At 39.1% G+C, this 21822-nt stretch overlaps 1 protein-coding gene across 10 annotated transcripts in view; it reads left to right on the top strand.

The window, feature by feature from the left end:
- FARP1 (FERM, ARH/RhoGEF and pleckstrin domain protein 1) overlaps positions 1-21822 on the top strand; it is a 205996-nt gene that overhangs the window by 154291 nt on the left and 29883 nt on the right. For 7 of the 10 annotated variants that reach the window (XR_007903382.1, XR_007903381.1, XM_051780599.1 and 4 more), the window contains exons 9-15: positions 1325-1420; positions 1983-2146; positions 2665-2733; positions 3480-3555; positions 5718-5955; positions 20071-20261; positions 21713-21802. Coding sequence is in view for 8 of the 10 variants with exons in the window: in XM_051780599.1 (XP_051636559.1) it covers positions 1325-1420; positions 1983-2146; positions 2665-2733; positions 3480-3555; positions 5718-5955; positions 20071-20261; positions 21713-21802 (924 nt within the window). In the remaining 2 variants the exon portion in view is untranslated. The remainder of the gene's footprint in view (positions 1-1324; positions 1421-1982; positions 2147-2664; positions 2734-3479; positions 3556-5717; positions 5956-20070; positions 20262-21712; positions 21803-21822) is intronic. The other 3 variants (XM_051780597.1, XM_051780596.1, XM_051780595.1) reach the window with 3 other exon arrangements.

The raw sequence follows: 21822 nt of genomic DNA, 5'->3' as shown, positions 1-21822 counted from the left end.
AAGTTTCTGAAGATCTTGGAAATTTTACTGCATCAAGATCCTTGACTGAATGCTGAAAAGGAAGTCAGGCTCTGACCTGCTGGAGTCTGCCCAGCAATTGGCTTCTGTCAGTAGGCTTAGGGCTTCCTTCAGTCACTTCATAGGTCAAGAGCCCTAAGTTCATCTTTTTATTTTGGATATAACTGATAGAAATTGAAATATGAGGATCGCATTAGAATGACCTCAATGAAAATAATGGTTCACTCACAAATGACATAAGCTGTAGTCAGACTTATTTTAAAGCCTGCCATTTATTTAGAAATCAGTATCAGTGCTGCTGATTATTCTGAGGAGATTAATTATGTGATCCTTAGACAGCTGGTTGACTTAGCAGAGATCATTACGCTGTCATTACTCCTACAGCCGTCTGGTAATGGCGCCTATATCAGCGTGGGTTTCTGCATTTAGCAATCCTGTAGTAGTTCTCTGAAAGTTCGGTGCTGTGCTGTGGGTATGTTTGTATTGAAGTTTTTACTGAACAAATGGCTGTAATGAATATTTAGAAATGATACCTCCAGTACCTGCTAACACAGATTAAGAATGAAACTTCGGGAGGGTAGGGGTTAATGGTGCAGTGGGTGGGAGTTGGAGTATTATGAAGATAATTTCTCTCTTGCTGTTTGCTTATGATAGTGGTTGCTTTTTCCAGAAAAGCATTTTGTGACTCTTCAGAGACAAGTAGTTTGTTTAGATTGCTTTTGCTTCTGGTGCTCCCTATGAAAGGTCAAAATACTTGCAGTATTTTGTACTTCCAATGCAAAACGTGCAGTTGCTTGTTTCCACAGTTAAGTAATATTTAAAGGGATATTTATTTTGCCCTGTAGACACACAAAGAGGGAGGAAATTACCTCATCAAAATGAAGTGACATGTACCTGGATTCCCTAGATTATCTGTAGCTAGTGGAAAGAGAGTGAGGCACCTTGGTAAGGTGATTTAGTGCACTGAAAATCTGAGTCTGCGTAGTGGCACAATATTGCATCATCCGGGCAAACACGAGTCCACCCTGTCTTGTGCAGTGATGCTAGGTTGGATATTTTCACAATAACTTAGTACAAATAACTTAGTACACCTAGTCCTATATGCAAGAGTTTAACCATAAGTGCCTGCCTTCAGATGTGGCACCAGATGCTTATGTTTTGCATTATCAGAGGATGAATGATAAGAAATATCATTATTTCAAGTAAAGTGAAGAGATGATTAATTCATGACAAGCTTTCTTTAGTGTCTTAGATTTCTTCATTCAGATCTGGAATGATTGAACTCTGCTGGCTTTGTTCCCTGTAGGGTCATACCAAGATCAATGCCTTCAACTGGGCTAAGGTTAGAAAGTTGAGCTTCAAGAGGAAACGTTTTCTTATCAAACTACGGCCTGATGTGAACGTAAGTCCTTGTCAGGAATTGATGAAGCTGACAAAGAGTTATTTGTTAAATTTCTGCTCACAGATCACACATGGTTTTTATCATGTTCACGAATATATTTTTAAAATTGTTTTTTAATTAATTGCTTATGTTCACTGTTGGTACTGTGCACATCAACCTGGCATCTCAGCTGAGCAGTCCTAGCAAAGGAAATGTAAACTGAATCGGTCATAGTAGAATGTCCCAGAGTCATCTTCTGGGTGCGACTCTGGTACTGTATCATCAATTCTTAAGTTATAGCACGTAAACAACTTCTTCTATTTAAAATTCAAACCATTGATTTATCTCTGTCATATTTGTCAATGAAAGGAAATTTGAGCAATAGCTTTGATACTGATAGGCAAATCAGTGATGTCCCAAAGTGGGAAGGATAAGGCCTGTTAAGTTTGAAAGCCAATAAACTGAGAAAAAGCTTAAGCTTTTTTTTTTTTTTTTTTGGTAGCATAGCACCTGATTTGTCAGTGCATTTCTCTAATGTATGTTGCTTGCCTGCTTACATTGCAAATGCTATCCCTATTTTCAGAGTTCGTTCCAGGACACTCTGGAATTCCTTATGGCCAGTCGAGATTTTTGCAAGTCTTTCTGGAAGATCTGTGTGGAGCATCATGCCTTTTTCAGGCTTTTTGAGGAACCTAAACCAAAGCCTAAACCTGTTCTTTTTTCTAGAGGTTCTTCATTTAGGTTCAGGTAAGACCTGCATTCTTCTTTCTACGTTTGCTACCTCTCCCTAAATCTCTGCACAAAAGGTGTGTTTTATACTAGCAACTGAGTAAAGAAATGCATTTCAGGGGTTTTCATCTTGGTTCCAGGGCTTACTGATACCAGATATGGCTGGTATTTGACTGAAAAGGATTCATGAATATTTTTTCTTCATGAGAGAAAAACTTAACCCCTGCTTCCCTTTCCAGTGTGGTGACTTCCCAGTAATGTAGTACCCTATAGAGGGCACACAACTAAATTTAAGCAGTTCTGAAATGACATCAAAAAGTAGCTCCATAGCAAAAAAAAGAGGCAAGTAACATGCAAAATGGTAAAAATTTGTGTCTATCTGACCAGGTTCCTTTTCTTATGATCTTGACATGAGTTTCTGCTGATAGTGACAAATATTTTTCTGGTTTCTGTGACTTCATATGAGGGATGTATACATGTTTGTGATGACCAGCTTGTATATTGTATTAAATATTTTAACAATGGTTTTCTTCCAGTGGTCGGACTCAGAAGCAAGTTCTTGACTATGTTAAGGAAGGAGGGCACAAAAAAGTGCAGTTTGAAAGGTGAGAGGAAATAAATTTACTATCCCAATACGTTTTAATCAAAGAAAAGTTGTGATTTCCAGAGAGTTATATTTTGAGATCTTGGCACCAGTCCAACTAAAAAATTTCTTCTGTACTGGTTTGATAGTTTATCACATGTATAATATCCTTGTGGTCCTGAATGTTTTGGCAGAAGTTTCATAACTTATAGTTCAGTTAAAATCAATAGTCTTCAATCTGTTTTTCAGCAATGAGTGTCCTATTGTTGCAGATAACTTTCTCCCAATTTGATTTGCACCCTCTTTGGTGGGATGTGGTTAATTTATGTGAACAGCCATATTCAGCTCAGAGTAAAACTGAAAGTAGCAGGAAAAGTATAGGCAACCTCAAGGGAGAGGTCTCCAGGGAAACTGAAGCTCTTCCAACTTGCTAGAGCCAGTTCTGTCTGAACTCATCTTGCTCATGGTAAGCTGAAAGCAATGGCCAAAATGCCACAAAGACCATGACAATAGTTCATTGCTTATGATTCATGTTTACGTGAAAGACCATTTTTGCTCCAGTGCCTCTCCCTTTTCTTACAATAGTATGTTTGCAAGACATACCTCATTTAAGTTTAGCAGAAAGGAGTAAAGTTAATCTGATTTGGAGCAAACTTTTATGAAAGCTGTTATTCAAAGGTTTTGTTTTAACAGAGGCATATCTCTTGATTCCTCTTTGTAGAAAAAACCCTGAAACAGCTCCTTATGTGATTTTCCTTTTATCTCCAGGAAACACAGCAAGATTCATTCCATCAGGAGTCTGACTGCACAGCCTTCAGAACAGCATACAGAGGTGCCAAAAGAAGTTAGTGATGTTGATGAAACACTGGGTCATTCCTTTTAAACATTTCTTGTTAGATTACCCTCCACTGATTACTGTTTTGAAACTCCAAGAGCATAGTTTTCTGCTCACTTGCTATTTAACTGGGAGCTGAGGAACCCTGGGTGTCATAAGCTTTGGGTTCTGCAGAGCGAAACAGCATCGCTTGTAGACAACTAGACAAATATAAGTAGTAAACTTGTCTGAGCTGTAATAATGACCACAATCCACAGTGTTACTGCCAGAGTCCTAGGCTGTAGCTGGCTATTGCATCTGGGGAAAGTGTAATTATTTCCCTTCACTGGAAGGTCTTTGTTGCCCGTTTCAAGGTGTTAGGTTGTATTAACGAGGGAGGAGAACAATTGTTTCCTCAGAAAAAAATTACAGCTCTGAATTTCTAAGCCATTATCTCTGATAAATACCTTATGTATTTATCCTGTATTAATAGCTGTTATGTGTTAGGAGTTTGCAAATCCAATAGCCCAGTAGTGGTGAAGCTGCAGCAACTGCATGTTCCCAGGTCCAGCTAGGAGTAAGGCTGAACATATAACTACTATAGGCACCTACATGAATGTACATATACGTTATATGTACAGATACCCACACAGTCAGCCACATATGTAAACAGAAACAGAAAACAGCTCTCCCACAAGCACAAACAGTGCCAGTGGCCTCACCCTGTTGTACTCTTTGGCTTATCTGGATGAAAGTTTGTTAGGGGAAAATATGTATACATATATGCAATATGGTTCCCTCCTGGCACTGGTCTTAGACAGTCTATTCAGAAGCAGGCCCCTGGACCTCCAGGTCTCCTAGTGGCTGGTACCTGCACACACGAGCAACAAAGGCTTACAGCCCCACTCCAGTTCCTGGTACTCAGATCTACAGGCACACACATAATGCACACGTATGCTGGTAATTCATCTTAGTCTGCCCAGTAAGTTGGATCCTCTGGCTCCTGGTAATAACCTCATGCAGAGAGACACACACGTACAAAGATATCTCTCCACTATCTGGTACAGATTTGGAGCATTGCCAGTAGCTGGCTCTCAGGCCTTACAGTCTTTTCAGTGCCTGGCCTGACTTACGGCTGTTCCAGTACTTGGCTCCCAACTCTCTTATCCTACTCATCAACTAGTCTAGTGCAATGTTTGCTGGCAATTACACATTGACCTCCCCACCCAGCCAATACGTACATGCTCCAGTCTCTCCAGTTGCTGGCGTGCCAAACACACCAAACCCATGGGCTGGTGGCTCTGCTGGGACAGCCTTCAGAGGAACCAGGTCAGGAAGCTCCATTTTCTGGCTAGGTTATTGCTTTTCCTCTACCTACCAGTGCTTCTCTGTGCTCATCTGTGTTTGGAGAGGTGAACCTTTGATCACAAAGGTTAGATTGAGCTTAAATGGCAGGAGCAAGCTACTAGGTTCGTGTATTTAAGAATGCTACGCGTACCTTCACCTTCCATTCATTGCTTCCTTTCAATATTCATGGGCTCTCTCCTTTCTTCAAATCTAGGAACTTCTGAGAATTCTGATATAAATGGAGCCCATTTCAAATATTTTATAGCATTTTCATATTGCTAAGAAAAGCTCAGGGAGATGGACCACGGCTGCTGGGCAGGTGTAATATACTTTTGTGTGCAGAAAAGCCAGCCTAGGAACTCATGGCAGGTATTCTCCAGGGAGTCAATGTGGGGTGCTCAAAAGCACCTTTCTAGTGTATCTAAGTAGTCTGTGCAGAATTTTTCTTATGTTTTTGTCTTTTCCTCCAGCTTCTCAGAGTAGTGTGAACAGGTTGATGTTCTTAGTGTGTTGATGGTTGTCTTAGGGCATCAAAACACCTCAAATACCCCTTTTTATATTATCACTACCTTCTGTCTGCCTTCTCTTCCCTTGCTTAGTTTATGTATTTTTTCTATTCTTCAAGATCAGAAAACTCTTTTTTAAAATTCTAATTAATTTTGAATCTTGGGTTACCTCTTCTGTTTTTAAAGAGAATCCTATGTTGCTGCAGATGCAGTGCAAAATTCTGTTGTGTAATTACATGTAGCCTTTTCCTTCTGGCTCCCATCCCTCCCAAACCTCTCCCCTCCCTTTCCTCCCTCTCCCTTCGTCTCCCCCTTTCCTTCCCTCTATTATCTTTCCAGAGTGCTAGAGCCTATGGAGACGACAATGATGCTGTAGCAGTGCAGAGCAGTCGGCAAGCAAAGGAGTTGAAAGCCTCAACAGAAGACACTGGACAGCACAAGAGCCCTTCCTTGAAGAAGAGTCCAAAGGAAGGCAGAAAGGTGGATGGAGCAGTGGTGTCAACAGTGGAGGAAGAAGAGGAACCTTCTAAGGACAGGATGCAGCAGAACAGACCTCAATCACAGCAACCAAGCACAGGTCCAGCTTCCAGGGCTGCTCATGGCAGCAGCACCTCCATTCCTTTCATTGACTGCAGTGATGTAGATAGCGAGTATGATCTCCTCAGAGGACAAATAACCCGGTCATATTCCCAAACAAATGACAATTATGAGGGTGATTTGACCAGTGGTGCCTATATTCACTACAGAGATGAAAATCGCAATAGAACTAGATATAGGGATTCCTCAGCTTCTCTAAAGTCTTCCCAGTATCTCTCTGAAGAGTACCTTGATGATAACACAGCTGATCTCTCCTTCTACACTGGGGGAAGCCCCAGGATGCCAAGGCATAGCTCTCTGGTTGATGAAATGTTTAGAGGACCAGGGAGCCGTAGTCCGCTGGCCACTCCATTGCCTCCCAGTAGTAAAGGGTCAAGCCCTAACATGAGCCTGAGTAGAACTGGCTCTCAGGGTTATGTTTCAGAAAATGGGCATGACTGCAGGATAAGGACTGGTGAGGAAGATAACCATACCAGCAACTGCCATGGGTACTGCAGATATTCTCCAGGCTCTCAACGGTCTCGTGCACAGAAAACCCAAAATCTCTGCAATAAATCAGTTACAGATCCATTTATCCTAAGTCAGATATCCTCAACCCCTGGGCCAGACTACAGATCAGAGAGGTATTGTAAAGGAGGTGGGGTGGCTAAGATGTCTTCTCCAGAAGGCAAAATGATGGCCAATGGTATGCCAGCTGGGGTACAGTCAAAGCAGAGCCCAGTCATGCAGTCACTACGTGCCAGTGGTGTGGTGGATCACATGGCTGCAATCCAGATGATGGAGGGCTCCACCAGCAGTGGGACAGAATCTAGTGATTCTGACTCGGAAATCATTAACCCCTTCACTCATCCCCTGGTGTTTGGAAATCCCATTGTGCTGAGTTCCTCTCCTATGCCTAGAAATAAGTACTCCTTTGGAAGCCTTCAGCTTGATGAGGAGGTAGAGGAGGATGTGTCTGTTGGCCTCGGTGATGAAGATGGTGTGCAGGTCTTTAGCTGCTAGGGACCTGGGGATACTGTGATTGCTCATTAAAGTGGTTGCATCTTCTAGGGCTTGTGATGAGTGGCTGGTAATAATTTCAGCACATAGGGTGTTTCAAACATTATCATTGTACAGACCAGCCAGAGGAAAAGGATTCTAGAACACATTAATAAGTCTCAGTGACACTTAACAGTAAACATCTCCTCTGAAAGGCAGGAGGAGAGGAAAATTTTTACTGATTTAGGTACCTTTGTAAAACTTTATACACTCACCTATTCTTTGTATGAAGTCATACTTTAGGTGTATATTGTAGCTTCTTTGACACTTGACTAGTTATTTTGACAAAACAAACAAAAATTAAGTAGGTACAGTTTGCTCTTTTGTATGTCTCTCACAATCTTTTTTCTCTCCTATATAAGGAGAGCAACTTATGAGTGCCTCAACAGAGTTAGGAGAAAAAAAATAAACTTGTGGCCAAATGTAGGCAGCTTGATGTTCAAGAAAACTTGTTGAAATCTTGAAATATGCTGGAAAATCTTTTCATAGCAAGAATGTGTTTGGTCTACTCATCTTCATAATTTATTTTATAATCTCGACTGAGGATACAAATTAGGCATGTATACAGAAAAAATGACAGTATTGGCTTTTTCTTCAGTAGGTTCGACAGGCTGATTTGGTGTTGAGATTTTGAAACTCCAAACTATTCCTTGGGCAAGAAAGAGAACAAGATGAAAGATATAATTCTAGTGAAAAAAGCTTGGATTGAAACAGCTCTAATAAAGAGTGGTATGAGTATTACTTCCAAGGCAATCCTTTCTATCCTTTATCAGTGTGGTGTAAAGATTAATTGCAGGAGATTTTTCTTCCCTTATTCTTTCAGTGGAATTATTATAGAGACATCAAAGTTCTGTTGTGGGTTATTTTTGGTGGGTGGTTTGGAGATGGTGGCTGTTTAATTTTATTTTTTGCTTTGATCATGAAAAATCTTTATCTGTGCAGGATCCAATTAGTATGTTGTAGGCTATCCTTTTAGTAGTGCCACCTCATAAATTTTTCATCCTCTGACATAGAGAATGATGGGACTAACTGTGGTCCAGGCTGATTATCTTCTGTGCTATACATAGAGTAGCAAGATTTTTCACATGTCCAGAAGGGCAAAGAGACTAATTCTGTGTGTACTGCCTTTTCACAGGCTAAAACTATTGAGAATTAAGGCCATATCCTAATAAAATCTGATTTTAGTTTCTTCAAGTTAATTGAGAAAATCCAGATGAAAGGTCTCCTGTATGGAAAGTGTCTTACAGTTACTAGATCTGGGAGACAAGATGTGCTCTGTATGACTGGCCTTAATTTTAACTTTTATACATTTTTCTCGTGGAAGAATGGAATTAAATCTGAGAATTTTTAGGTGATAAACACCAGCATTGGCTGAACTGCAGATCACTTCCAGTGACCTGTATCATGCAGTACATACATAAAGCAATGATGAATCCATTTACATAAGTACTGATGAACAAGTTACAGGACTCTGGAAATCTAGACAATATAAAATTTTCAAGATTGTTTTTACAAAATAAGAAAATAAGAATTCTTTTTAATTTTTCTAATGCCTTGGTCTATGCACACTTTAACAGAGTTTAATCTGCATGAAGGATGTTTAAAAATATTAGGCATGTGTTATATACTTTATTTTTTTGCAAGTAAAATATATCTTTGTGTAAATATAAGTTTTAACTCTTTCATCTCCTTTAGTGTGTTGGTTTTTTTAGACATTAGATACCTCATTTTTGAATAGGAATGATTCAAAGCATCTCTTTAGACATTGATATTTTGATGACAGGGAATGTTCTTGTTTATTCCTGTAGTTTAAAGCATGAGTCTAGAAACAGCAAGATTTATAATTAGGGAAAAGCTTGCTTGTATATGATTCTAAAAGAGGGTTATTTGTGTTTTGGGTTTAGAATAGATGTAAAATAATTGCCTTGAACTTCTCAACACATAAGATGAAATATAGTAGTTGAAGCCCACATCAGCAGATAGCGTGAGCATGGGGAAGTAGGTGCATGAGTCTCCTTTTGATTTATTTTTTGCTACCTGTGCAGCAAAAGTACCAATATTATTTTATATTATAAAGTAAAGTAATAACAATCCAGACAGATGAATTAATTGCTTTGTTAGCCAGTAAAATTAGAGTTCAAATAATGGATTTTCAATACAAGGATTTGCAGTCACTTCTGCTACTTAAGAAAAGTGAATACATTTTATGATCTTTGGATTTAAGTGAATATAAAATTTTGTAAGTGGTGTTTACTATTTTGCATCCTTTCAGATGCTGTTTCCAGGTCTGATTTCTTCTGTCATATACCTACAAAGATACTGCATTTATAACTTAATAAGAACAAACCTGCTGGTAGCTGGACTTAGGCTACTTGCTAATAAGGTCTCTCAACAATTTTTCCAATTTGAATATTATCCTCAAAAATGCTATATGAGGATTTTTCTCTGACAGTTTTCTGTCATCTGGCATTTTTTCATCTTTAAATGTTTTAGTAGTTGTTGTTTTAACGCATGTGGAATTCTTCCAGTTAGAAGAAATAATGTTTGTAAACTACATAGGAAATAATTTCATTTAGGATTAATCACTTCTGCAGTGTTCTAATGCCACTGAAGCTCCGATTAATATCAGTAGACAAGCATTTAATTAAAAACAGTCTGTGGGCCAAATGCCTCCACCAGACACGTGGTTCATGTCTGAGCCCTTGCCAAGAATGGTTAAGTGAGAAAGCAGTTTTAAATTGACATTTTCACATAGAATCGGGTTCCTTAAAATTCACCTGGGAATTTTTTTTTCTGTGGGACAAGTCAGAAGGACCTTGCAGAGAAGAACAGAAACCTTTGGGGCAAGTCTGCAAATGAGATGAGATGGAGGAATTCTTATTCTGGCTCACAAAGTGCACATGGTAAAAGGAGCCTGTCAGTTCTTGTTAGTCGTTGCAAGCATTGATTAATCTGCATACACTGGTCAACAGCAGTGATCTAAGCTTACCTATCTAACAGAGGTAGTGACAGGCAAAGTAGAAGACTTGATTCTCCCATCAATTTCAATAGATTTTGCAATGTGGTTGATGGTACTTTTCCTCTCAATAATTAATTTTCAATCCCATACTGATCAAGTGCCCAGATATCCTTAGGCAGTTGCTACAAATGAGGCAGCTGAATCCCAGCAAGATTGAGCAGCTTTATCTACTCTGAATTGAGTAGTCCTGACTCACCCATCTCCTGTCTTCCCAGAGGATGTGAAGGAAGCTTCTTGTTGGGTTGTCCAGGCATCTTATCATACAGTTGTAAATAATTCTGTCCACGTAGTTGGATGAATACAGAGACTAGTTGCAAAAATGGTTAGAGGTTTGTCCATAATAATATGCAGATCTAGGTAATCTCTGGATAAAAGGAACTCTTTCATTCTTTGCTATTGCAACTACTTGTCCACATTCAGTCATCCTCGATGATGACAATAGAAAGGTCATGTCAGATAATTTTAAGTTTTCTCCTACTCAGCAGCTGCTCAAACTTATTATGTCCTCTTGGGATCTTCTCCTGGAAGGTTTTTTTGATGTCAGCCTTTCTAGAGTCTAGTTTTCCTCAGTGACCAGGGATATAAAATTTTAGAATAAATAGATGAAGGAAACATGGAAAGTGGCAAGTTGATGTAGGAGCCAAGACCTACATAGGATATTGCAGGTATGGAGTTTTGAATAATTGATATCTGAATGGCCTAGACTGCACTGTTTTTGGTTTAAGTCCATATCCACATGTTCTTGTGCTTGGCAGCAGGGGGATGTTTTCTGAAGATGATTTTTGCCTAGTGCTGCCGTTGTCTCAAGTCACCCATAGGTCATAGGCCTTCCTAACAGGCACCATCCCATTGACCATTGTAATGCACGCTAAATACAAATTATATCAAAGAAAAACTGGAAGAGAAATATCTGTAGCTGCAAAAATGTCAGCATGTAACTGAAAGTTTTTAGGTTTGCTGTATTTGCGTTTACACTGTGTGGGCTATACAGAGCTAAGATCAGTTAGAGACAGATGAGCATAATAAAAGATTTGCATGTTAACAGTTTGAAAAATCATATCAGTCTATTAGTTTGCTTCATGATTAAAGGACATGCAAAACTAGACAAAATTTTCTCCAGAGAGTAGCACTGGCAATGCTGAACGTAATCATTAGAACCCAGCAAAGGGTGAAAAAACAATGGTTTGTGAATCAGTTCACTAAATGGGGCTAGTATTATTAGACCAGATGCTTCAGGACCTGTATTTTCACCCCTGAATATTTGTAGGACTGGTTTGCATTTGGACCAGCATTTGTGGTGCAGCTTCTGATAATTGAAGCAGCTCTTCATTCTGAAGCAGTAGCATTCATGCCAGAAGTTTCTTTCTGATCTCTCTATCTGTACATGCAAGTACTTGGTGGTGACCAGAGCAAGTTAAATGGAAAATGGGCGAGACAGATGTGAAAGCTGTTTATAGGACCTCTTTTTCTTTAGTAAGAAGAAGAAATGATTTCAATTTTATCTTCTTCTGTCCCACAACAAACACATAAATGTAAAGAGTCTCCATAATCACCAGAAGTTTCTTCTGGGGGGCTCCAGGGTCAGGAAGACAAGCAAGAGAGAATAGCACCCAAAAACTTATGGACTTATTCATTTACAATGCCCTTTGACATAGTGTGCTTTCCACTTTTTTTCTGAGAGTTTAAAGACCCAATAATTTTATAGAGTACTCAGAGAGCAAGAATTATGTTGATCAGTTGAACTGATAATGCAGACCTGATTTTGAATATTGAAAATCAGTTATTCAGATCTCATCAGTATGATTTATATGCAATTAGCATGAACTGTGGCTATTTCTAGAACAGTTCTTTAATAGAAAAAAAAAAGGTATCTGAACCTATAAATTCTGTCAAATACTCCATTTGTTTAACGAATCTCATTTGTTATAATGAACCATTAGATTGCTATCAGAATTGACATTAGAATGAAATTTTAATTGCTGCAATTTAACTTCTAATGATTAAAAACAAATTAACAATTCAAGTTTTTCCTGACTTCCATACTTGTTTGAGGGAGTTGGGTGTCACTTAGCCTTGTGCACAAGAACGTGAACCACTGGAGAATCCCCTTCATTAAGCAGCATTGTTGTTACTAGTTGGAAAGGGCAGTTGAGTGGGAAGGAAAGAGGTTCTCTGTTCAAGCATGTAATAAAGTGAAGGAAGCCAAAGTCCCTTTTAGTCTTCCAATAATGCTTCTCTCCCTCTCAACAGCTTCAGTTGAGAAGGCAGTTTCTATGTATTTTGGCACATCTCTTTCTCTTCATTTAGGGGATCTATCCTCTTGTCCATATGAAATAAGAGAAACCCTATATATATGAATCTTCTGAAACGAATTTTAATATACAGGTCTTTCTTTTGTTAGCTGCTGTCAGACTCAAGCGGTAGGAAAACAGTCCTCTTGTCAGAAACCCAGCTGCTCGTTCATGTCTCCTACTTGTTGATGATGGGTTTGGGTTTTCTGATGGTAAGTGGCAGATGCACAGTGTTAACATCACGAGGACCCAAAGCTTAGAGTGATGTGTAACTTTTCTCAAATGTGTGTAGCAGCAGACTGGTTTTAGTCAAGCTACATTAGGAAAAATTTTGCTTGTACTGTCAAATTCTAGGAAAGAAGGAAATTTAAATCCTAGGAAACTGACATTAGCAAAATATTTTTCCTCTTCTGTTTCAGTAGTTTCTATAGTTGCTGAAATATGCCTAGACAAGGGCACATATCTTATTTACTTATTTATGATGAAAATAATTGTGCAACATGTGGATCCTGAGCAAAAGTATCTTCTGTGGTTTTCCCTGTGGTTAGGCTATGTGATGCCATTGGTATTTTAAAATACAGAATTTCTATTTAAAAATCAAAGGCATCATATGAATAAAAAGCCTACTTCGGGTGACAAATAGCAGTTTTTCAGAGCATTTTGTCTTCTAATTCTGTGTTCTATAAAGAGCATGTAGAATAAGCTTGGTTTATGTTGTCTGTTATTAAAAGCAGTGAGCACTTTTAAATGTTATGAGATCTGGAAAGCCTGTATGCATGGCTGAGCTGTGTATTCACGGGCATCCTTTTCACAAGTAGGAGTGTAAATAATGGTGGTGTTACTACAGTAAAGAAGATAAAGACTTAGGTTCATAAGTTTGTGTGACATGGTAAATATTTTGCTCTAGAATGGTTAGAGTTTTAAGGTGTAATTTTTGTTGAAGATTTTTTTTGGTAAAGTTTTGGCCCTTGAGAACCATAAAAATTGATGGTTCCTACTGATAAAATCAACTCTAAAGGCAGTAATGATACAGCTGTCACTGGAGGTTGAAGGAAAATGAGTGCTTTATGATTCAAGAGCTTTCAAACTTGTTAAAATTAGATTAAAATGCTGCAAATCTTGTTTTGAGAAGAGAACAGGTTTTTGCCTTTGATGGTTTTCAGAAAGATCAGAGGTAGTTCTCTCTGTTTACGTCAGAGAATGCTAGAGCTCGTGCCTGTTGCTTTTCCATGAGGCACTTAAAAATATTTGATTAGCTGAATCCTTATTTTTTCCCTTTTCTGCTAAGAAGCTCACCTGGACTCACTAACAAACATTCGTAAGCTTGGCAGTGTTTCACTTATCCAGCCCTCTCCTGATTTCTGTGTGTGCACATGCATAGATTTTTTTAAATAAATCTCAATAGTCAAAATTAATTTTTAAAATTGGCAATACTGGGGACTTCATTCTCATTTTTGTCATTTGTTTAATACCGTTTAAAGAGAAACATTTTTTGTTTCATTGTATGCACTGTTTTGTCAGCATGTACCTCTCTGGGAGAAAAAGCCTTTTCAATGTTCTGTCTATCCTCAAAGCATGGTGTATCTTCTGTTCCTTGCATTGTTTGGAGCACTGTCTCAATGTCCTTTTACTGCAGAAATGCCTATTTTGTATTGGGAGTACCTAATACCTCCTATTACAGTGATCCTGTCTCACAGAGCACTCCTCACGTCAGAATTAATGAAAACCACCACCAGGTTGTGAGTCTCAAGCTGAGAAATCATACCATGTTGAGGAGCAGAGGAGTGGAGGGAAGCGGGGGAAGAAAGCCTCTTTTCCAGTGCATTTGGGCTCCATTGAGCACACCAGATTGCCCTTCATTTCCTAATGAAGGCTGCACCCAGCAATCAAGTGCGTCTGCCGTAGCTCATAAGCAGGATCACTGCAGTCTTAGGGAGATGTCTTGTTGAAATGGACAGTATCTGTGGCAGAAACTTACATGGGGGATGAAGGCTTCCAATTATATTGTAGCACTATGTCATGTTGGTTTAGAGACAAACAAAAGCAAACCAACCCTAACCCTGGGTACAGCAGGGAATCCTTCTATAGGTTGCTCTATTTCTGTCTGGAAAGATCAAGGCTAGACAAAGGACTGATGCCCAGTGACCTTGCATTCTTCCCAGACTGTAATGTTCGCTCTTTGTTCTTAAGATGTGAGTATACCCTGATGTAGGCCAACAGCAGTTACTGTCTGATTTCACACTCACCACTGTCTAATACTGCAGTATACCAATAAAGCATGGACCTTTACCAACTGGAGAGGTTGCTGGCTACTAAACCAACACCAAGCTTGATGAGACTAGGAGCATGTCAAGCCATTTAACTGTGTATGCATGGAATTAATTTTTTATTATTATTTTTAGTTTCACCTGTACCGAAGGCTTTTACTCATTCTAACTGGTATTTTGCTGTAAAACTGTCACTGATTTAATTGTTTTGTCCAATTGCTAGCTGATGCTTTGTCCTAAATATGAGGAAATTGGTTCATTGAGAAGGTGCACCATTTTCCCAAATTCCACTCACTGCCATGGGCACACATTTTGAAGCTGTGAATTAAAAGTGAACATTTCTCCCTATGAAGTTCCTCTTCAAGCCAAGCAGAGTTAGATTGGGTCTCTTCCTGAGTTGCTTTTAATTCCTATTTCTCCTCAAATTCTTTGGTACTGCGTTCAGGGATGTTTGTACATGAATTTATGGCTGTGTATAACTACTTTTCTAACTAACTGTATCCAGTTTGGTTCATGTAATAGAGAAGAGGAGCGCAGCTTGATGAACTGGTTCTTTTGAAGCTTTTGTGGAAGTCAGTGGGATTTTGTTCTTGCATTGAGGGAGAACAGAGCAGAATCTCCATCCCATAACTCTTCAGCAAAATGACTGTGCCTGGTTCACAGCTGGAGAGAGGGGATGGACACCCTTATTAAACTCTTCTCCAATCTAAGGTACTTCAGTGATTGGTATATGAAAACTCTTTTTACTTTATCTGGTGCTATCTGTCCACCATGTCATTTTGTACTATGCATCTTTCTCTGACCAAAATGTTTAGACACAAGTTAGAGCTATGCAACCAGTGTGAAAATGGAAAATTAAGCTGGACTGTGTGGCCACAGCAGCGGCAGCTTTGTTAGATACTTTCTTATTATGCTTTCTTCATATGCTCAGTAATGCCAAGGACAAAGGGGCAAAAAGTTGGGTTCCATCTGCCAGACTGGAGTTTAGAAAACACTGATCCCATGTTAAAGCAGAGTAACTGGGATATTGATGTCACCAGCCTCCCCTGACTGCAGAGCAGGCTGTGGAGCAGGCATAAGAGCAAGTAGGCCCTGCAACATTCCAGGTATTGAGAAAGGTGCTTTTCTGGTTCTTAACATGTTTTAATTTATAATAATAATAACAACCTTGAAAATAATATAACTTTTAACATTGGTGAGCTCTTAAGCTGTATGTGAAGTTTTCCAGCAGAATTTCAGTTACCTTCAATAATGATTGATGTATTCTCTCAGTTTCCATAATTGAGTCATTTTTGCTTTTTGGTACTCCCATGAGCATCTTAACACTGCTGTACTATTCCTCACTGTTAAAAAAGAGTGTGGATGGATGGGAACTGTTTCTTTTGAAGCAGATGCAGAACACTAAATGGCCTCAGTTTGTTATTTAGCAGCTACAAGAGAAAAGGAAAAGAGGAGGAGTATCTTCAGGATACATTGAGTCCCATTTTTCTCCCTCACAAAGAGGGCAGCTCCCCCATGTTAACTTAAAGTCTCTGACCAAAGATTTCTGATGATCTTATGCTGTCTATGTAGTCAACAAAGAAGGAGGCAGCAGGCAGTTCAGGTCACCTGTGATGTGAATTGACCTCTGGGACAGACTTTCTTCATCAACTGAAAAATACTGATTTCAACTGTTTTTTCCTTGATATGAGCCATGTTTTAAAGCAGTATCACTCAGCCAGCCCAATGCTCCATAGACACCAACCTCAGCACCAGTCCCTATGGGTTAACATTTGTGTGTGATGGAAGGCTGGAGTAAAGCAGATGTGGCTGGTGGGATGGACCACAACTTATTCCTGTCCAGCAGGGCACACATAGTTTGCCAGCACTCCTATGCCTTCCTACCACCCAATTGCAGCAAGCAACTAATGTGTATTTTGACAAAGGTATAGCTATTATTTGATTTTAGCCCCTGGCTTGATTTTGTGTAGCACATTGAACATGTGTGTTGGTGGGGAGCAATCTGGGACATGTGTAAAGCTAGGAAGATAACCCATAATTTCATATCCTATGGCCATGTAAAATACCATTGTCATTTCATGGATTTTTTTTCAAATTAGATTTCAGTCAAGTTTTACTCCTCTGTCACCTTCCCTACTGCAACACTTTAGTCCAATGCCTGGAGAATAAACTAGCTCAGTGGAACTAAGAACCACTCCAGGTATTTTGGCATTGATGAGCCAATCTGGCATACTGTGGTAAAGTACATTCTCATTATTTGTCACTGTCGTCAACCAGTGTTTGTTTCTCATCTTAAACCCAAGCTTAGAAAATAATTGAAGCACATGCTTATTAATTCCTACCCACTCCACCAAGGATAAAATTTTTGTATGCACTTAAGCAATCCTTAGATAAACATTCTTTTGTACTTCTCTTGGTTTGTGTGTATACAGCTGACTCCATTATATTTGAAAGATGGCCCAAGTCTGAATCTAAATAAAGATTACTTGGAGTACTAGCAAAGAAAATTCCATGTTACCAGCTGCAAACCTTTTAGGCCTCCAATGCATGGTACCATTTGATATCTGGCAACTGACATACTAATAATTGCCTGTCAGTCAATGAATCCTTTAGGGTAAAATGTGAGGAATTGCAGTACCTTGTAAATAAGATTGGTCTTCTCCCTTCTGTTTCTGTTTATATTCTGCAGCATGTAGTTGATGAGTAGAGCCTGCAGGAATATACTCTTCTGTGGCTGGAGGTCAGATGAAACTCGGTTAATACAGGTTATTTATTCCTCACCTCCGTAAAAAAGAGAAAGTCACTGTAGCATTGTCACGACCCATCAGCGTGACACATGTCCTGGTTGATTGGCAATGGGGGAGGGAAGACCTTCCATTTTCATTTTTTCATGGCTTACTGACTTACAGCAAAACAAATTTGTTTCCCACCTTTACCAGAGCAACACCCAATGTGTTGATCTTTATGGCAGTGTTGGTTGTAATCAGGCCCCAGAATGTACTAATGTAAGAGAATTTTGAGGCCCTTTTGTAATGTAGCTGCTTTCTTATACCTAGCTTTAATTTTCACTTGTTCAGCACACTGGCAGATGGGGCCTAACTGAGCTCTTGCTTGTAGGTGGTGGTGGTTGGTCACTGCTCATGCCCACATTGATACCAAAAGGGAGGATGCAGCATTTCAGCCTGCTGCAAAATGACTTTGAGAATGTCAGTGATGCATTGATATGCAAGTCTTTAATCATGGGTGTATACGCAATGCTGTGAGCCACCAGGCACATTTTTTTGTGATACTTTCCATAATACTTTTCCCAAGTTATGTCTTCCAACTCTAGAATAGGAAGTCTTTCTAATTCATTGTCTATTCAATATTTTGTAGTTTGAAATACTTGAGTAGTACTGATAAAAGTTCCAGTACCTCAGAAGTTAGATCTAGGATTATAGATAGGTAGGTAGATAAGTCAATATATCTATGTCTATCTATCACAGATAGGTGCTATTTAACTCCTAGACTACAATGCCTGTGAACTTCTCACAGAGGTGCAAATCATTTATTTGCTGTCGTATGACAGGCATAGTGCCAGAATTTCTTTGTTTCCACGTTTGAGGTGATATCACTTTTCTTATATCTTTTGTAATGTAGTTAAATAATTTTAACCTTACAACCTTGCTATTAATCTGTTTCACTATTTCTTAATGATGAATTCGATTTCTTTTGAAAATACTGTATATAGTTGTGTGCTAGTGTCAATAAAATTGACATTTGTGTAACAAGCTGTGACATTTTCTCAAATTTCACTGAACATTGATTTAGTGTGAAACTGTTGGTAAATCCTTTCTTGCTAGCTGTAATAATATAGACTTTTATTTCAGACAAATACTGCTTTGACTCTGATTTATAATCGGCTACGTAACTGTCATGATTACATAAACTGATAACTGTACTGGCTTTTTCCTTCTCTTTTCAAAGGAATGATTTATAAACATGAACTGGTTTGGAATTGGAAAACATTCATGTTCTAGCAATAAATCTTGAGTTCTTCCAGAAAATAAATAGGTTTTACTGCTGGCCTAATTATATTTATTTTTTATTATATTATATTTACCAAAGCATCTCAGCTGTGTTTTTTAGCAACAGGAACATTTACCTGTCATAATTTAGGGAGGACACAAACACATGATAGTAAATTGTATTTGACCTTAATTATATACAGCGTTGTATGTGTTTTACATTTAATCTTAGACAGCCATAAGAAGTCATAATCAAGAGCTTGTCACATTTTTTTGATTCAGTTTTAGTGTATGATACCAAATCGGTACAGATGTAAATGTTCTTCCATATGACAGATCCTTCTTCTAAAACACATTTAGATTTTCAGAGGTTTGGAGGAGGAGATAACTGGGAGGACACTGCGCATTTTTGGCAAATTTTCTTTTTGTGCAGTCAGTAATCTGGCTGCCTTCCAGAAGACAAAATGCTAATTTCAGTAATATTTAATGTAGTGTATATGAATCCATGAAAGTGTAATTAATTGTCTAATTCTTTATTATTTTTATCCAAAATTAAATGGGACTTTATATCTGTGAAAATCTGAAATTGTCATGCTTTGTGCATTAAAAGTATTGCTTTTCTTATGTAAATGTAATGCTAGCATTTCCATCCCAAACAATCAGAGGAGCATGGAAAGACCTACAAGGTATAATAAACATACTTGTGTTGTGTGTAGAAATTGGGAAACTAGTAGTTTTTTCCCTTCATGTTAGATCTGACTGGTCTTAGCAGCAACACTGCTGTAGAAAGTTATCGTTTTTCTCTAGACTTCAGCCATATAGATTTGTAATAATTTCTGTCCTATAGTTCCCTGTGAAGTACTGATTTGAGTCTTTGTAGTTCTACTTTGCTAGAAAAAATGGCATTCCTAGGATGATTCTCATATTGTTGTATTTATTCTGTTCCATAGAGTGGATTACAGTGGTGAAAATTTTTATATTAAGTTGATGGTTAGGCTCACAGAATTATAGGATGGCCTGGGTTGGAAGAGACCTTAAAGATCATCTAGTTCCAACCCCCCTGCCATTGGCAGGGACACCTTTCACTAGACCAGGTTTCTCAGAGCTCCATCAAACCTGGTCTTGAACACCTCCAGGGATGGGGAATCCCCAATTTCTCTGGGCAATCTGTACTAGTGCCTCACCACCCTCACAGTAAAGACTTGCAGCTCAGTCATGTGTGCCTTGACCCCTTCCCTACAGATTCAGTAATTTCAGCCCATTCCATCAGCTAAAAGACCCTTAAGCAGTCCCTTGGTTAATGCAAGTGGATGCAGTTCCTCTGGCTTCAAGGCCATTTGGGCTAGTTTGAGGACCCTGATGGCTGTGTCTTGTAGCATAATTTCATATGCTGCAATTTAAAATTGTAGCTCCTTTTGGTACTTTCTTGAGAGAGCTTGTCCTAACTAACTTCTCTTTTATCATTTTTCCTAGCAGGGTCTCTGACTGGCAGCCCTCACCTTTCAGAGCTTTCCATCAATTCCCAAGGAGGACCATCAGTGGCAAATATGACTCTTTCTCCAAACCTGAGCCCTGATGCCAAGCAGTCATCTCCTTTGGTCAGCCCTTTGCTGAATGACCCATCATGCATCAGGACTGATGACGAGGAAGAGGTGAAAAGAAAAGTAAGGCATATGAAGATGGCCTTGGCTCTCTTTTCTGTGATGTGTTATAATAAATCTGTGCCATTCCTGTTGGTTGAAATCTTAAGAGCTTGTTTGGACAGGATCTCCTATAAGTCTAACTTGTTTTTAAGCAGTGGAGTTTGGTAGTTTGTTGTAACAAAAGAGTCAACTCCATTGTCTTACTAGATAGAAAATTTCCAGGTGATAGAAAAGAAACAGTGTCCAACCCAGGCTCTCCAGTCTGTCTCTGCTGGGAGCACCACTGGGGGCATCTGGTTGTGGGAGTAGAAAACGCTCTTATGGAGCAACAGCCTGCAGAGTTCAGCTGGCAGTGTTTGGCTCAGACTCACTATGGCAGCAAAAACCGTAAGGGAGCATCACATCCAAAATCACTTTCTGAAAATAAAATGTCTGTCTGAGCCAGGGTGTTCTGGGTGCCTGCTGGCTCATCCCTCCTGTGCTGCAGGGCTAGAGGGGGTTGCTTTTGCCCTTCTGTGGTCTGTTTTTTCTCCTGAGCTTGGAGCAGGAGGAATAAAGTTGAAACTCAGGTGTCTTTGCAGGAAAATGGGAGTTTGTTTAAGGAAGATCTCTTTTCCCACTGTGCGTAGTTAGCAAGATATGTGAGAAAAATCTGAGAACAAGAAAACCCAAGAATCAGTTAATAGACTTAGGATTCTGTTTCAGTCCAGGTTAGAGCAGCCAGTGGCAGCTGTATATACCAGCTGATCATGGTTCCTTTGGTGGTATTTACTGACCAGGAAATGCCCACACAGTCTCCACTTAATGTCTTTCCTAGCGTATCCCCTGCATCATTTGTCTTCAGGGAGGAAACAGAGAGGAAAAGGATCCATGGATGTTTTTTTCTTAAGTTTTGCTTCCTGAGCAACACAGAGGAAGATCAGCTGCGTTCCTTCAGCTCTTCAGAATTAAGACATTTTAAATCTGTAGCTTACTCTAAAATCCTTCCCCTCTCCCACTGTTAGGTTGTCCAGCCACACTGGGAAAATCCTATGAGTTTGAATTTTTCTGAGAGTATTTCTACTGTGGATTTTCATCCTGATGATGAAACTTATAATAATCAGACAATTTTTTGTCATATAGTCAAATTTTACATTTGATTCAAATGGTCATCTAGCCTTCAAGGGATTTCTTTGTGAACTTCAGAATGTGTCCCGCTCCAGTAATAAACTTAAAAGAACGTCAGCCCCCCAAAGCAGTAGAAATCACCATGGCTGAAAAAGAAGTCTCCCAAAAACCCATAGAAAGTGCTTGTTCTCTTGTGTTTGCAAGGAAGGATTGTTTTCAGGGCTTCAGGGTTTAGGAACATTCAAGCATGAGTCACGGTAACCACAAGCAAGGGTCACTGGTTTGTAACAGTCTTTGTGATTCATTATCGACTTTTTTTTTCTTCATAAAAGCAGAGGAAAACCTAATGTGTTTGCAATTTACAGAGATTCCCAACTGAGAAAGCTTACTTCATTGCTAAAGAAGCAGCCACTACAGAACGAACATACCTGAAGGACCTTGAAGTCATCACATCGGTATGTTTACTGGAGCATTA

This window comes from Manacus candei, unplaced genomic scaffold (assembly GCF_025592945.1).
Source record: "Manacus candei isolate 608988 ecotype Guabito, Panama unplaced genomic scaffold, ASM2559294v1 h1tg000014l, whole genome shotgun sequence".
NCBI lineage: Eukaryota > Metazoa > Chordata > Aves > Passeriformes > Pipridae > Manacus > Manacus candei.
The sequence above is the reverse complement of the archived record's forward strand: the minus strand, read 5'-3'. Positions and strand labels throughout refer to the sequence as shown.